Below are 18,539 nucleotides of genomic sequence, written 5' to 3'. Positions count from 1 at the left end.
ATATTGTTTGTTCTCCATCTACTCTACCCTGGTCTCCGTCCTTTTAGGTCTGTTACGCTTATATTCAGCCCTGCGAGCAGCTTTAACTTTCTCCAATTGAATGTCTCCAGGTAACTTGGCCATTATGTCATCAAAACCGGAAGGTGGATTAATTTGTAATTCCTCAAAGAATGCACACTATTTCAGTCCTCTGATGAATGCGTAGCCCTTGATTTGTGATTCAGCTCTGGGTACTGCCAGAGAAGCCATAGTGAATCTTGCTGCATACTCCTTCAGTGTTTCGTGCGGCTCCTATTTTATCTCCATTAAGGACATCGTTGTCTTTACCCTTCTCTTTGAGCTGGAAAATTGACACATAAAGAGATCGTGGAATTCCTCAAAAGAGTGGATGGACTATGGCTCGAGCGTTTGGAACCACTGTTGAGCCAGACCTGTCAGTGTAGTGGAGAATGTCCTACACTTGATGCCTTCAGAGTACTGGTGAAGCATCACCATAGTTTCAAATCTGGCCATGTGCACCTCTGGATCCTCAGAACCATCATACTCCATGTTGATTGGCTTGTAATGGCTAGGTAGGATGTCAGCTAAGATTTCTTCCGAGAAAGGGCTAGATTAGAGGCGTGTGATGTAAGCATGTCCCCCTATCGTACGTCTGTTCCTCTGTCGCTCTCCGTATAGAGCCCGAGAGATATGTGCTCTGCTATTCCCTGGGTGGGAAGAATGGATCTATTCCTCTTCCTCTTGTCCGTCCTTGTCATCATTTTCTCGTTGTTGCTCCTCATGGGAATGCTGTCTTTTCCTAGATACAGCCATTCGGCTTTTCCCCTTCTCCCTTATCCTCTGGCGGTCTCCGCTTGGAGCTCTTTCCCCTCTATCACTGCTTCCAGCTCTCGGATATATTTTTTCATGAAGGAAACCTTTTCTTTTAACAGCTCTGGGTCTTCGGGTGTCGTCTCTTTGGTCTAATGTTCAGTTCTTTTGGAGGTTTTGCTTGAGGTGTCCACCACATCCTTGATGTTATCCATATCCCCCGAGTACAAAGGCCCGATTTATCCTAGACGCCTCATAATGTCAGATCAGTTCAAATTGTGTCCCTCAACTCTTTGTGTCCCTCCAGAGTTGGCGGTGGTGTAGTTACTCCCCGTAGTCCTGGTGATGGTGAAACCCCAGGGGTCAAGGGGGTGAATGGGATCCCCATCATCTGTCTTACGCATGTATAGTTGAGTAGTGATAGCAATTGCTCTGGTATAGTGACATTGATTAATCCTTGTCCTGGTGAAAAGGGCCCTGTCAATGACAGCCCTGTATTAACCTGTACGGGAGTGGAGTGCACTGGCTTAGTTGCTCTTGGCAGTGTTAACCCAACAGAATGGGTTTCTTTATTGTGTCATGTCTGATGGACATTGACGCCATTAGCTTTTTTCCTGAAATCCCCATCATGATTCTGATTAATGGTAGTGTTCTCCATATCCTGAGTTGTTATAAAACTGTAAGTATAATCCTTATAATGGCTCCCATGATTTCACAAATATCACATGATAAAAACACGACACATATCCCCTGAGTACATTATAGTTTACAAATCATAAGATGAGGGCTTGACCAGGCAAAGGAACAAAACACGTAATAGTTCAGGAGGAGATAAGCGACACTTATAAGCATAAAAACACACACCTATGAACTACTCTAGACTCTCAGATCTACGCACACACGCGAAGGTACGTCGTACGTGTTGTATCATTCTAGACCTAGATCATAAAGTGAGCCTTTGGCGCGAGGAAGGTAGTCTAGCCTATATACCATTTCATACACATTGATGACTTCTAGATCGACACACACAATTGCGCGAAAACATTCACAACCTTCAAATCGACGTGCGTATTTCAAAATCATGCAAATACACATATGAAACACTACCACAATGACAAGCATCCAAAATTTTAAAGTAAAGCGGAGTTGAAACATAGCGTTGGCACTTTTCTACTTCACAACTGGTGCGGCTTTCTAATTGTAACATAACGTGCGTAATTCGTGCCCTTTTCGGTCGATGTTTTATGCCTTCCGATCTAGAATACCCCCTCGAAGATAGAAAACTCCGACAAGTATCCGAGAAAGGCAGAATCGCTCGATACTTTCTCACGTCTTAGACTCAATTTCCCACAAACGGCGTCAGTTGATGTGTACAGAATTAAACTAGATATTTGGACGGAGAGAGATTTCTTTTGGTTCACCTAAGTTGTTATATGCAAGAGAGAAAAGTCTTAGAATATTTCTGGTGTGGTGAATAGCGTGTCTATATTATTATGATGATGAACTATTTATAGAGGCTACAATGGGGGTATTACAGTAATTTTACACTAATACACGCGCTCCGCGCACTAACTACCTAAGTCTAACCGGATATATCCTGGAAAGGTGTCAGATTCTTTGTCGGAGCATTGTCTTTAATGCCAGCTCTGGTAATCGCCCCTTTGGCTCAATCTTCTTTGTCTTGATATTCTTTGACTTGGTCTTCTCTGTTTTGATATTTTCTGACTTGGTCCACTCTGGAAATTGTCTAAAGATGAGTGTTCTCTGATGCTACCTGTCTCCTCTGATATTCTGGCTTATTTAAGTATACCACGTGCCACGATCTTAGATGGATACACATTTCATCCCTCATCACCCCTAAAAATAAAAACAAAATCATTCCCAATTCTACTACGAAGCAAAATAGAATAACAGTTAACATAAACTAAAATAAGTAAAGAAAGCAATTAAATCGTGGGTTGCCTCCCACGCAGCTCTTGATTTATTGTCGCTAGCTCGACCAGATTATGCTCAGATATAAATCACACCGTCAAGCACAACAGACTCGACTCCCTTCAGATGAATTTCTCCTTCAATGTATATAACTTCAACATATGACCATTAACTTAAAACTATTATTTTTTCCGCGGATTGAATAATTTGACCACTCCATATGGAAAAACTTTTTCAATCTCAAATGGTCCAATCCAACGAGACCTTAGCTTTCCTGTGAATAAGCGCAACCGAGAATCTATTAATATATGAAAATGCAGTTTCAACAGATAACTTTTACCGCCATCTTTTGACAGTTTCTTTTACAATATTTATTCCCAAAATTTAGGGATTTAAATAAACGTGTGTGTCCCTCAACAAGCAATTGCTATTAATTTCCCTTCAATCAGGTTTCTATATCAACACAAAACAGCAATTTACGAAAGAGGAAACAACCGATTTCTGAAAAGCAATCAAATGAGCCTTTTAACCATAGAAAAGAAAAGAATTGAATGAGGTCAATCTTCGGTCGACTTATGCAAAAGTTTATGAACACAATAGCAATTGTCTTCCAATAATAATACATTTTGATTTTTCTTTTGTTTTTTTGAAAAAGATGCTGCTTTTCTTAATTATAAAATCTTTTTTTTTCCTTAATTGAGAAAGAAGATGGAAATTTGAATAGAAGATGACTACAGTGAAAAAAGAAGAATAAGCTACACCTTCTCTTGAATCTACAATCGAATCTACAATCTGCTTCTGTTTTTTCTCTTTCCAACTGAGAGAGAAGATAGAAAACTTGAATAAAAGATAACTTGGATGAAATAAGATAATACTGCAAAAGAAGAAGCAAAAGAGAAGAAGAAAAAGACCGAAGGAACAAGCGGTGATGAAGAAACAGAAAAGAATAAGGCAAGCGGCGTGGAGAGATGGTAACAAAATTAGGGATTCTTAAATATGTTTTTATTTGCACTTATTAATTTGGAATATTAAATGAAATAATTATATAATTTTATTCGCCTTTAATTTTGCTACTGTTTTTACATCTTATTTAAAATAAATAATAAAATATATATGTAATTGTACTATTTTATCCTCTACTTCTAGATTAAATTTCTCTCTTTACCTACAAATTTGGACAATTAAGAACACAAAAATATGCATCTCTCCAAAAATTTGAAGAAGAAAATACTATATTCATATTTTTTTGTAACTACGTCGACTCACGAGTTAAAAAAAAGTATTATCATCCACAATTTTTCTTCTTCTTTTTAATGGTAGTATTGTAAAATAATATTAAATTAAATGGATAATAATTTTATCATAATAGTCGAGTGAGTTATTAATAAATAACTAACTAACTATATATGTGTGTGTTATTAAGTTTATTTCATGGTTGCCTAAAAAATATTTGATTTAACCAATTCGAAATAAAAACATAATGAAGATTATTACTCTTAGATTTATACTAATAAATTTACATATATTAATGTAAAATATATAAAAATAAATTTGAAACAAATAAGTTATAAATTATTTAAAATATTATTTAATTTCAATGCTCGTCGTATATCGCACGAGCAAATGTCATTTTGATGCTCACCGTGCATCGCACGGGTGGACGTACTAGTTAAATAGAAGAACTTCCAGAAACAAGAGTTCAATAACTTTTCATCACAAAAATTGTTTTTTTTTTTTTTTTTTTTTTGTAAAAAGATTTTCATTCATCCAATAGTGCATAAACTATCGTTATGAACTCACTTGTGTCATGCAGAAATCAAGCCCTCTTTCAGGTGAATGATTATGAGAATTGATGAGGATGGTATTTGGGCTTCTATTCTTAAGGATTGCCTGTGTAATTATGCACAATATGATAGTAGAAGATTAACGATGCACTTATCTTAATTGTCGTGATCCCACAAAATTTATGGAAGCTCGACCTACATTGAATAGTAGAGAAAGTGGAGATAGAGAACAAAATGTTGCTTCAAATTTTAAATTCTCCACAGAACGATTTGCAAGTCTATCCAACTACAAGACAAATAAGGCACAACTTCATAATAGAGAAGCTCACGCCGCTCTTAAAATATTCGACAATGGTAACTAAATATGTAGTGTTTTTTAATTGTTTGAAGTGTGGGTTGTAAATTTTTAATTTCGTATTATTCTTAGTTTGTAATGTTTTGAATGTTTTTATTTTTTCCTTTTTTTGAAACTTTGTAGTTTCTATTATTTTAGTTTATGGTTAACACAATTAAAAATATTATAATTAAAAGTCCTAATAAAATAATTATATAAAATGTTGTGGTTGGATTGTTGGAATGATCATTTATAAACTATCAAAGACATGTGTGAGTTGGATAAAATATTGATGATGTGAAATATAGAGAAATTAATTAAATATTAAAAAACATGACGGTTGTATGGTTGGACTGATTACTACTAGGGATAGTTTAAGGAGCCAAAACATACTTCCTGAATGTAATTATCACATACTCCTTCCGTCCCACTTCAATTGGCATTTTTACTTTGGGCACGGAGATTGAGAAATAAAGGGTTGGGTGTGTAAAGTGGGTGAGAACCATTTGTTTAATGTGTGTAGAGAAGGTAAAGACCACATACTATTTTTGGAAAGTATCAATTGAAGTGGGACAAACAAAAAAAGCAAGTGTGTCAATTGAAGTGGGACGGATGAAGTATATGAAATAGCCATTTTGAAGAAGGAAATTCAATATTTGGCCACTAATGGAAAAAACACAAAATTTGGTCATTTATTACGTTTAAAATTGTTTTGCTCTTAATTAGAGCGAACCAGATTTGGGTCGAATTCGGTTTGCGCGCGGGTGTGCCAACCGAAAAATAAATCAAAGTATATGACACTAATATAGCCATAAGTACCATTCGTGCAACACTACGTAAGAGAGTATATGGCACTAATGACACTAATATGGTCATAAGTACCATTCGTGCAACACACTAAATGGAGAATCTAAACCTCTAAATGAATAATCTAAACCTTAAATGATAATCTAAACCCTAAATAGATAATCAAGACTATACGATGTTCAAAATGATCATATAAATGTACCCATCTAAAATAATATTAGCACACAGGTATATGACACTAATATGTCCATAAGTACCATTCGTATGACACTAATGGCACTAATATGACCATAAGTATCATTCGTGCAGCACTGAGTATATGGTAATAATGGCACTAATAGTGTCATGTGTGCCTAATCCGCGCGCAAACTCGAATCCGACCCAAATCTGGTTCGCCCTAATTAAGGGTCAAGCAGTCCTAAAACATAAAAAATTGCCAAATTTTGTAGTTTTTCAATTAGTGGCCAAATTGTGTTCTATTCTTCAAAATGGTCATGCGTGTATATTGTTTCTATGATTTATAGGCAAGAAATCAGTTCAGATTCAAACTATCATATATATGACATATATTGATTTATCAAACTTAATACGGTCACAAATTCATATTATCCCCCCTAATCCTTATTGAGTTCTTTAAGCAGGAGGCTACTAATTGATACCCAAACCGACATACACCGAACTTCCTGCTTCATGAGATCATGTTATCAAGTTTTAGCAAAATGCATGCATACTTACAAATGGCGAAAACAGATTTGGGAAGGCATTAGCTAAGCTGGAATTTTTCATTTTCCATGGCAGAAACAAGTTTTAGCAAAATGCATGAATACTTACAAAAATTAGATCTACTTGCTTCAGATAAAACATAATGAATAGAGGTCTCAATTATGTGTTTCACCAATCTCATTCCAAAAAAAAAATATATCAAAAAAAAAAAAAAGAAGAAAGAAAAAACTCTTCCAGAAGTTTACGAATCCATGAACCATTGCTTTTCTGTTCCTTCTTTGCCTTGGTAAAAGCATATCCCGATATTGCAAGAGAAAAACATTATAAGCGCACCTTTCCGGTATCATTGACTAGCCGCAGTAGTACCCTTCCTGTCAATGGCACAGCCCTCCGGCAATACTGTGCCACCAGCTCTAGTCGGAGGCCAATACCGGAATACAGATCTTCCTATGATATTCTTTGAAGGAAGGGGACCCCTAAGAAAACATTAACTCATAAGAAAACCTAAACTCGATAAAATATCAATCTCAATGTTCGATGCAAGAAACTGTTACCAGACATGTGAGTCATAACTATTATTGCGATTATCCCCCATAACAAAAACAGAGTTCTCCGGTACACGCTGCAAGGAAATATGCTTATATTAGGCCAAGTACACTTTAGGAAAAAACTCTGCAAACTATGAATTCTGTAAATGTTTCAGTTTCAAGTGACACAATGTCATATTCCTGGTGGTGTACGTCTTTGGTGGAAACAACCTCCTCCTGTGCATCTTGACTTACTTGATCATAATTCATATTCATAAGCTAACAAAAATCCAAAACTATTTATTCCTTGAGAAGTAAACAGAAAATAGCAATTAATTGATTTATTTGGCTGGTTTCAACAGCCAATCTGGATGACGGGGAACAGTTAAATATGTGAAACACAAACATACAGTTTGTGTCATTTCGTATTTTGGTGCTTCAAGAATATAGTCTTCATTTCTCACAACCCCGTTGACGATCAACTTTCCATCATGAACCTGCAATAGAAAATTAAATGTGAAACCCGCCTGGATGGAATAGGAAAAACATTGCCGCAACAAGAAATGAATAACTGAATATTAAACAAAGACCCCAGATTTAAAGTAGTTAGTTACTGATTTCATGAAATAAGGATGCTCTTTAAAAATGTAACAGCAAACAAATATCTGGACACTGATAGCAAGAGGAGATTCTGCCTGTCCTCTGCTGATAATTCCTAAAGTTTTATAGAATAAATCCACCACAAGATTATGCCTTATATATTTGGTGTATTAACAGAGCAATTTTTAACTATATCAGTGGCATATTCTCTTTAACATTCCTACATGTACTTCTTCAAGCAACCAAAAGCTCAAATTTGCATGTGTAACACCAGTCTAAATAGATTCTCAAATTAAGGACCACCAACTGTAAGAAAATCACAGAGAGCAGAATTACAACAGTTGTAATCTTCGCAGCGCCATGATATGGATCCCAGAATTGGTGGGTTACATATGGAACAAGTGCACCCACACTTCAAAGTTTAGCATTAAAGCTACTTTGATAGCGAGCGTCCTTGGAGAGCACGCATGGAACAAGGGCGATGGTGGATTATTAGTCTTTTGAGTTATTACGCATTTAAGCATTCGGTCTTTTAATTATAAGTCCTTTATTTATTAGATCTCCAGCATGGACTTGGTTAGGATTTCTTATGGTTTTCTTATAAGTTAGTAATAAGGCAAAGCTGCATGTTGTAGTGGCCTCGTGAGAGGAGTTCTTCATATTATTCAATTTATTTCTGTTTTCAATCATCTTACCTCTATCATACTTGTTCAACCTTCATCCTCATCATGTGCTGAGAGGAATTGGAGCACATACTCTTTCATTCATTCTTTGCGAAGAAATAAGATGTTGCCCAAACTTGCTGAAGATTTGGTATTCATTCATAGCAATTTTCGTTTGCTATCTAGAAGAACACCCAACTACTACAAAGGAAAAACAAAGTTGTGGGATATTGGAGGAGATAAATTTGGTACATTTGAGGATGTTGTAGAGTTGGAGTTTGCAAAGTTATTCCTTGATGACCCAAAGTTTGAGAGTGTAGTCTTCAATGATGAAGATGAAAATGAAGATATAAAGGAAGAGGAAGAGGATGAGGATGAGGATGATGAATGAAGAGGGCTAAGAAAGGATTGAATGATGGAACTTTTATTTGTTTAGTGTGCTTTATTAACTATTAAGACAATCTTTTATTTTCTATTTGGTTAACTTTATTATGAATTAGTAGTATTTTGCTTATTTTTTATTGATGGATTATTAGTTTATAATATATATATATATATATATATATATATAATTATAACATATTTTTCACATATCGTATCATTATTTTTTGAAAATTGATGCATTTACGTTTGTGCGTCGTATCGTATATGTCCATATGCTTCTTAGGTTGTAAGCTCAGAGCAAATCAATCCAGGAATTTCTGCATTGCCCTACTAATTTAGCATATACTTCATATTACTATATTAGGGATTCCAGCTAACAATACTTAAATCCATACCAAAAAAGAGGACATTTTTCAAGTCTCACCTCTACAGTATCACCTTCTTTTGCAACTATCCGCTTGATAAAGACATCCTCATCTGTATACCCAACTTCTTGCAGCACGGGTGGGCTTTTAAAAATTACAACATCATTTGGACAGGGTTTCCGAAAATAATAGGAGACCTGAAAATGGAGAATAACAAAGAGTTGAGGGCCTTGCAGCGGAATGTAAACAAAGAGTTGAGGAAATATTTCCATCAGAGAACGTAAAAACCCACAGGGCCTCATTAATACACAACTGATGATGTGCACTAGTCTTTTATGGTAGGCAGTTTTCAAAGAATTGTTCTCATAGGCAGATTTCATGGTAGTACTGCTGCTGCTTTTAAATCAAGCATATGGCACAAGTTAAAAAGGTAAAAACATGATGCAGAAACAGAAGAACGGCAGTGCATAAGACTGAAAAGAACTTTCTTTTATCTCTGCAATACAAAAGCAAGTATATTTTGAATTTTCATCTGAATTTTTAATCAACATTGAAAGAAAAGTGATAACCTCAGACTACAAACTTTCCACCATTTTCTTGATCTGTGATTATACAGCATTAGGACTAGCCTATGGATTAACATTTTTTAAACCACGAAATGTAACCTATAAAAACCACAACTTTTGGAAAATCTTGAAGATTCACAGTAGTCCTAGTACACAGAATACATAAAAACATCGTTCTGATGGGCAGATTTCATGGCACGGCACACTAGAGGGACCAATCAAGTACACGATGGAAGGCAAGACAAAAACAAGATGCAGAAAATAAAGAATGCTACGACGTGCAAGACTGATAGAAAACTTCCTCTTATCTCTACATTTACTAAAATGAGTAAATTTTGAAATTTTATCTGTATGAGTCATTTTCCTTGATCTTTGAGCATACAGCATTAGTAAGCCTATGGGCAAGCATTATTTAACCACAAAATTTAACATATAATTTTGGTAAAATTCTCTTTTAACATGAACAAAACATGCACCAGCAGATATAAAATTCAAGTTGTAGCTGAGTCAGCCAACATTTTGTTGAGTAGAAAACCTAAAATCTTCAGGAGAAACACGAACAAAATCAATGTTTTAATTTAACCTTACTTCTTAACAGATTTACCTTTTCAGCTACAATTCTATCTCCAACATCAAACGTAGGATACATAGACAAAGAAGGAATATATCTAGGCTCAGCCACAAACGATCTGAAGGCTAGCGATATGGCAAACGCCGCAATAACTGTTTTGGCGTCGTCTGAACTGAAATTCAACCACTCTGGCAAGAGCCCACCGCTCTCTTCCGTCTCGCCACCATCTCCATTGTCGCCGCCACCGCCACCGCCGCCGCCGCCGCTGCTTTCTTTGGTGTTCAAGGCCGTAGTTTTCGCAGTCTCCTTATCGGACCCATTACAACGGAGGGGCTGCGACCGAGCCCTTTTACGGTTGGAAGAAGAGCAGTTGGGGGGTTTGAATGAGAGAGATTGAGAATGGGCGCCATTGATATAGATGGGGTGTGAGTGGTCGAAATTGGTGGTGCGGGAGAGGTTAGGATTCTCGGAGAAAGGGGGCTTAGGAAGTAAACGAAGCTGTAGAGGTATCATCTGATTTTGATTTCGCCTCTCCCTCTCTCGATTGACTGTTGAGTTCAAAATTGAAAGCACAAGAAATTGATTTGGCCGTTAAGACTTAGGAGCAACCTTGTAGCTGCAGCGCCTAAGTGATTAAAACTTAACCGGGAATCTCATTTATATATATTCCATCCTTCTTTTCTTTTCATTTTTTTTTTGATTGACCGGAAAACCAAGCAGTGCGAACTTATACTCCCTCCGTCCCCAAAATAAGTTTCGTTTTGGGGACGGCACGGATTTTAAGAAAAAGTAATAAAGTGTATTGATAGTGAAGAAAAATATGTTATAATTAGTATTGAGAGTGGAGAAAAGGTGAAAAAGTGTTATAATTAGTATTGGAAGTTGTGAAAAAATGAAAAGTAAGAATAAATAAAGTATTATTAGTGGTGGGGTAGTTGTCCAAAAATGGAAAGAAAGAGAGAGGAACTTATTTGGGGGACGTCCCAAAAAGGAAAAAGAGAAACTTATTTCAGGGACGGAGGGAGTATTTGGGAACAATGAAGTTTAGAGTTCAAATCCCGCTACTTCTTTCCCTTCAAAAAAAAATCCTCTTATTTCAGTAGTGGAACTTCATACTCGTCATTCATATATTATACTTCCACGAAAAAAATCATAATATTTTTTTATCTGTTTATAAAAAATTTGTCACTTTTATTTATATTTGTACGATTCACACAACTCTACTCACATTTAAATTATACTCCCTTCATCCACCAAAAATATGACACTTTTGATGGACACATGTTTTAATAAAATGGGTGGTGGTTTTTATATAGTGAAAAAATGGTCCACCAAAATCTGAAATGAATGGTTGAGATTGAACTAAGGATGATTTTTTATAAATAAGAAATATTTGTAAGGATAAAAGATAAGAAAAAAAAAATGTGGGGTCATGTCTTAAAATAAAAAGTCTCATAGTTTTTGTGGACATCCAAAATGTCAAAGTATCATACTTTTCTTGGACAAGGAGTAATTCTTACTTCATTCATATTTTGTTTAAACTCGTATCATTCATAATTTGTTTAGTGTACAAATAAAGTCAGCAAGTGATTGAGTTCAGTAGTTCCTCATATAAAATTATTGACTCTAGAGATATAGTAATATGGAGAAGACAAAATTGTTTCAAGCACCGACAGAATCGGAAGCGCCCCTTCTTTCAAAGAGAGGAGGACGGGTTATTCACATTTCATTTGATGGTCAGAGGCGAATTGAAAGCTAAGCAGTGGGAATTCTAAAGCTTCCCCGGGGAAAAATAGAGATGTCTCCTACGTTACCCATAATATGTGGAAGTATCGACGTAATTGAATTGTGTTAATGGATAAAACAACTCACTTTGATAATGTATATAAATAGTGTTGTTCAGGGCTAACCGAAACTAGTTGAACTGGTCCGTGGTCAACGATCCAGGCCTGAACCGTTGACCGACGAACCAAATCAGAACCGAAACTGCCCTAGACACGGGCTAGTTTAGTGTCGAAATTTTTGAACTGGCGATTTTCGTAGGGTGCAGGGGTGCAAGGTGGTTGGGGTAGGGGTAAGCGTAGGGTGCAGTCGGCATGGCAGTCGAGGCGGGAAAACGTTGGTTAACCGCCTAAAATCGACAATTTTTGATTTTTTTTACTTAATTTCTTTTTCAATTTAAATTCAAATTCAAATCCCCCCTCACCCACCTTCAAACTCACCTCATTGTGTTAACAATTCTACACTATCTTTTTACTCTTGTACTTTTTCTCCATTATTTATGTGCTCTTGTTGCTATTTCTCTTACTAAAATATCTCTATTGCTAAATTGTTCTTACCTCTTGCTAAATGGCTCTTACTAGCAAAATAAAATTATCAATTAACCTCTACTAGTCATACATGTCACGATCGGACTTAACTAAGGATAGGTAAGCCGGGAAACCGTGACTAGGGAAGGGAAATTAGGAAAGGGGATAAAAAGGGATAATAAATAAAAATTAAGGATTTGAACTAAGATTAAGATATAATACGAGAACAAGTCACACATATATAGATAATAGCTAGTAATCGGTCATGATCATTCGATTAAAGTGTTTATACAATCACTTGAGTTGATAATCTGACATATTAAAATAAATTGCATCATAATTGAGTGTTCGCAGCGGAAATGAGAACATGATACATGTATGAAGACATGTATCGCCAAGAGTTTATTTAGTAAATATGACAAAGCTCCGCACGACAGCCCATCATCACCCATCACTGCTCAACCTGCACATTTAGAAATATATGTAGGGCTGAGTACAAAGTACTCAGTTAGAATGTGGGAAAAGAATGGAGGCATTTAAAGGCATAAATTTTTGCTATCCATTATTTTTGAAATAGTTTAGTGCCCCAAATTACCAACAAAGTAAAACTGTGTAAAGAAAAGAGTAATGTTGGATGCAATGTTATCAACAGAATGTTAATAACATTATAGCCAACATGCAGCGGAAAGTAATAACACACAGGAATACTTTTTTTTCACGGATTATAAATAACCCGTGAGTGCCTCAAGGCTAAATTCACTATGTTGAATCAACAATACAAAGTACAGATTTGGATCTTTTTGGAGATGTATCTATACATAATATATGCCTAAGATAAACCAACCTATCTACTTTCAGTACTACAATGTTGATACAACACAGAACCCAAAACAACCGAATAACAAAAGTTAATCGGACAAAGCAAACAACCTGCTACGCTCTAATGGCCTTGCACTTCAACTCTTGCCCTCGACGTCCCGTCGATACAAAGATAGACTTTACAGATTGGCTGCCTAAGTCTACTTCGTCAAATCAATCCTTGAAGAACCGGTGACACGTTTGCAGCAGGAAAATGACGAATTGGCTGTGAGTGAATGTTAAGTCGCTGATAATGCACTTCCAAAACGTAAGGATGATTGAAGCTTCTTGCTGGATTTATAGGCCTTCATGTCGTGGTTAGTTTCATCCACTTCCCACTTCCAGAACCTTCCTATAACTACTGCAATCCGTCTTCAATAACTGCTAGTCGACCAGCCTTGGGATGTTGGCTATGAGATCATGGTTCCTGAAAAATAGCAACAACCTTCCCACTACTTTGAACCATGCATAACCGCCTATCCACTTATTAGAAACGTGGTCAACAAGCATAATATTGTTATTTCACAACCAAACGTGAAAGGAAGGTAAAGATTAAATATATACAATTACCAATGGAGAGTCAAAGTATGGAGTCAAGGCAGACTCCAGAATGTTGGTTGAAACCCAGAAATGTTGACACCATGAATGTTATCAACATTCCATCCAACATTGAAAACACGAATGTTATCAACATTGGTCCCAACATTGTCGGAGTCAACATTGACTCTAACAATTTCCTCATGATAAGTTTATCCATAAAAGTAAACGCACCCTGAAAAAATATTAAATTGCTCTTAGAGAGTTTAATTAATTTCACATTACTCATAATATTGCTCAATGTTTGATAAGTAAATTTTTTTATGTTGGTTTTGATAATGCGGCTACCAACACCGTCTCTGGTGAGGGGTCATTGGTGAGGGGTCAGTTCACCAACGTCCTAAAACTAAAGGATTAACGAAAGATCGAAACCTGAAGAGTAAGATCAGATGAATGCTTCAACGTTCTCCAATGGAATAGTTCTTCAAGAATACAAAATATGTGTTGGCAAAAACTAGAAAATCGGTCCTCAATTCTATTACAGATGTGTTATTTATAAGGGACAAAGATGGAGGGGTAGAGCTGTCTTTTCTCTCCATGGCACGTGCTCAGCGCGTCCTTGATGTCGTTGTCACCGATAACTGTCCTTACTCCAACGGCTTTGCAGCTTTTGCCTCCTTCAGAAAGTAGTTGGAAAGCTCTTGTCCGTGCTAGCATTTTCGGGCATTCACCTTGAGATAAGCCTGCGCTGTCTTCTTGGCTATGCTGATGTCTGCGCTGCCCTTTAGACTAGTCTGCGCTGCCCTTTAGACTAGGCTGGTGCCTGCGCTGCCCTTTAGACTGGGCTGGTGCCTGCGCTGCCCTTTAGGCTGGGCTGGTGTCTTCACTGCTTCCTAGGCTATGTTAGCGTCTGCGCAGCCTTCTTGGCTACGTTGGCGTCTGCGCAGCCTTCTTGGCTATGTTGGCTTCTGCGCAACCTTCTTGGCTACGCTTGGCGTCCGCGCTGTCTTTAAGTCAGCGCTGGGGTCTTCGCTCTTTATCCTGCACTGTTAGTTTCCCAATTTTGTACAATAATCGTTATAATAGTTAATCATTAATACTATCAGAATATGGGGTACGAATCAGGTGCTGCGCTGGTGAGGGCCTTATCCCTCATCAGCTACTCTCCCCTATTCTATGAAAAGGGGTGGGCTTTCCCATGAGTTTTCATAGAAGAAAAAGGTGCTTGCTTTGAGGTGTAGAGGAATAATCGGTATAAGAAAAGGTAATAAGTAATCCAGCGCAGGAGGGCTGCATGTTGTTGCCTGCGCTGGACGTCATGGTACAAGTCTTGTCCCATCGTATTTAATGTTGTCTGATGCTCTCGAGTGTTTTGCTACGTCATCCCACGTTTCTGCCTTTATGAGTGTGAGATCTCGACCCTTCAATTTTAACCGCCATTCTAAAGTGAAATCCCAACCTTCCTTTTCCCCTTACACGTTTCCCAACCCTAATAATTATTTCCCCCCATCCCTTCAATTCAAATTCCTTCCCTATAAATACCTCTGCCTCTTCGTTTTCTTCTTCTTCCTTTTCCCTCATCTAAAAAATTTTTCCTCGGACTTCTCTGGTTTCTTTGATCTCCCGCCGTCTTCAATTTTTCTTGTTAAGCTCCCCATCCGACCATCACTCCTCTTACCAAGTTAGGTCCTCCCTTCCTCCATTATCCCCGTCGATTTGCTCGCTTCTTTCGATTGTGTTGTTGCGCTCTTTTTTTTTTCTTTCTGTGAATCCCTCGTTTGTACATCATGGCCACCGTGGGTGCTAGACAACAACAAATAAACGCGGCGGAAGATATGACGTGCCGGGGCTGTCACTTTCCTCGTTCCACCCTCACTGCCGCCCAAATGTCGGCAGTACGGGGGTCGTTACGTATTTAGCCGGACGATCCAGAACTGAAACTCCGGATGCAGCGAGAATCCGACGATATGCCCGATGCGGACGGAAAATGGCGTAGGGACACCATTCCTATCTGGCACGCTCAGGTAAAGGCGGGCCTGCGTTTACCCCCTTCGGGTTTTCTTGTGGAACTATGCGAGCGGTTCGGGATCCCCTTCTTCCAAATCTCCCCTTCTTCTCTCCGGAGGGCCTACATTCTTCATATCCTCTGCGCTGCTAATAATTATCCCCACAGTGTGGAGTTGTTTCACAAGACTCACATTCTCAAGTGGAGCGATTGCCATTACAACTTCACCGCTAAGCCTAAAATGAATTTGAAATTCTTGAGTGACCTTCACTCTATGGATAAAAAATTTCGCGACAAGTACTTTTTTGTACAAGTGCGGGATGGGACTTGGGCAGACTATGCCGGTACTAACGAGGTAGAATGGCATCGGACAAAGCACTCCTCTCCCCCAAATAGGAAACCTCTAGATGCCCTGGAAGTTGGCTTCATCGATCTCTTAGGCCAAACTTTTGTTAACGAGGATTTTGATGTCCTAAAATTAATTGCTTCTTCTTCTGTCTTGGCTGGCGCTGGCCTCTTCTCTCGTTATCCCCAAACCTCCATCGGTATATTTTGAGTGTTTGTATTATTTTGCGTGTTAGTGCTTTGCATTTCTTAATCGTTTCTTTTCCTGCACAGGGATGTGGAGATCTAAGGAGCATGGTGCCCTTGATTCCTTCCGCTTCCTCCCCGATCCTGCTGTCGAAGGAGATGCTGCTCCGCGGACCGGGACGACGCAGCGTGTGACCCCTGAATCCTTCAATCCCGGGCAACCTCGTCCGGTTTTGTCCGCTGCTGGCACTCAACCTCTTCAGCTCTGCGATGAGGGTGAAGCGAGCTCCGCTGAAGGTGAGGGTCTTGTTACCCGTAAACGTCGCAAGGCTCAACCAGTGGTCTCTTCTTGGTCATCCAAGAAAAAGAAAGTCCCTGCTTCTGATGTTGAGGGTAAGGATTCTTTCGACGCTCTGCTCGGTGATGCGTCTCCTGAAGCTGCGCAGGCAGGGGAAAGGCCCGACTCCCTTGTAGAGATCCCGGGCCCCCGTGCCCTGAAGGATTTGACCGGGCAAGAGTGTCGATCCCAAATGGAATCGCAGATCGCCTCTGTCGACCTGCGCAGATATGATGCCATGGACATGGGGGACCTGGCTTTCGATATGTGCTTGAGCGTGGAGCAGGTAAGTTATGTGTGTTCTCGTTTTTATAATTTTTCTGTGTGCGGATTTTTAGTTTTCTTAGCTTATGTTATGAGATATGATTGTGTTTGTGCTGTTGCGGGTAAAATGTTTGTCGGCTTCCTGACATATGACCCGGGCGACCTCTAGTCTCCGTGAGAAGGAAGAGGAATTCATGGCCTCTCTAGCTGATAACACTGAACTACGGGAGCAGCTGCGCCAAGCTCAGGCTGATTTATCAAAGATGACAGTGGAGAAGGAGTCCATCGAGACTGAGTTTGCTCGGATGTCCAAGGACAAGGCGAAAGAATTGGAGGCTGTCAGGCACGAGATGTCGGAGGACTGCCGGGCGAAATTGAATCAAGTGAAGGCGAACGTTGCTGACCAGGAGAACCAAGCTTTCATGCGAGGGATAAAAGAGTTTCGTCAACAGTACTTCTTATCTGCGCAGGGTCAATTATTCCTGCGCTACATGTTAGAGGATTCCCTTCAAGCCTTCCGTCGTTCTCCTGACATGCTCCTCTTAATGGGTCCTGCTATGCAATTCTTGGTGAAGGAAGGTAGTCGGCTTGCCCTTGACCAAGTGGGAGCGACGCCCGAACAACGCAGCCGGTTTGACTTTGATGCTGTACTGGATCAGGTGGATAACACCGGTCTAAACGAGCTGCTGGGCATTGACCCTTTTGCTCCTTCGACTCCTGGTTGGTGGCTTCCAGTTTTGGATAAAGCCCTCCGACTCTTTGCTAAGGATGAAACGAGGGACACCTTACCTGTGGAGCCGGTGATCCGATCACCCTACCTCGATGAGCTGCGCAGCCATATGCGTTCCCCTCGAGGCAATTATCTCGGGGGGGCCCTGGTCTACCCTCCTTCGACTTCCTCCAAGGCCGTGCCTTCTTCCCAAGGCAAGAAGGGGTCTACCCCACGAGTGGCGCAGGCAGAGACGGAAGTGGTGGTACCCAAGGCTGCGCAGTCTGGAGCTGTGCTAGAGGCAACTTCGGTTGTATTCCAGCTGCCAGTGGTGTCGGATCCGGTGATCCAGGAGGTCGTGCAGCCTGTCCATGTTGAGGAGCCCATTGTCGAAGAGTTCATCGTGGATCCTCCTTCTCCCCAACACCTTGATTGAATAGATCCTTCCTTCTCTAGCTTATGTTGCCCTCGTTGTAAAGACTTGTTATTTTTGTGGAAGTTATCCTCGTTGTATAATTTCTCTCAGACTTACTTTATATAATATGTGGTTTGATCTTCTTGGATGCTCTAGATGATGTTGTTTCATGTTTATTGGTATCGTCTGTTATTCCCAAATTTTATGTTTGTCACGCTTAGTACAACGATCTTAGTTCCCAAGCTGAAACATCATACGTGGTTGATTGGAAAGGCACTTTAGCTGCGCTGCTTTGGTCCGCGCTGCTCTACGCTGTTGTGCTGCGCAGCTCTGCGCTGTTGTGGTCTGCGCTGTTCTTCTCTAGCTGCGCAGTTCTGCTGCGCTGCTCTGGAGATTGACTTCATTGCGATGGCATTCGGTTCCTCCGGCTTCTTGATTTCTCTGCTCTGGGCTTTGATCCCTCTGGCTATTCGATGGCTTTGCTACTCTGACAGACTCGGCTTTGCTGG

General features: G+C 39.3%; 1 protein-coding gene across 1 annotated transcript; it reads right to left on the bottom strand.

Annotated features, from left to right (window-relative positions):
• Window positions 1-6,418: 6,418 nt before the first annotated feature.
• Window positions 6,419-10,717, bottom strand: LOC131014034 (chloroplast processing peptidase-like). Its single transcript, XM_057941960.1, has 5 exons — window positions 10,099-10,717; window positions 8,988-9,125; window positions 7,328-7,414; window positions 6,945-7,012; window positions 6,419-6,866 (listed from the first exon to the last, which is right to left on the bottom strand). Exons 1-5 carry the CDS (start codon window positions 10,576-10,578, stop codon window positions 6,734-6,736), a joined length of 906 nt encoding a protein of 301 aa, XP_057797943.1. The 5' UTR covers window positions 10,579-10,717; the 3' UTR covers window positions 6,419-6,733.
• Between the last annotated feature and the right edge of the window lie 7,822 nt (window positions 10,718-18,539).

This window comes from Salvia miltiorrhiza, chromosome 3 (genome assembly GCF_028751815.1).
Source record: "Salvia miltiorrhiza cultivar Shanhuang (shh) chromosome 3, IMPLAD_Smil_shh, whole genome shotgun sequence".
NCBI lineage: Eukaryota > Viridiplantae > Streptophyta > Magnoliopsida > Lamiales > Lamiaceae > Salvia > Salvia miltiorrhiza.
This window is presented reverse-complemented; position numbering and strand designations above follow the sequence as displayed.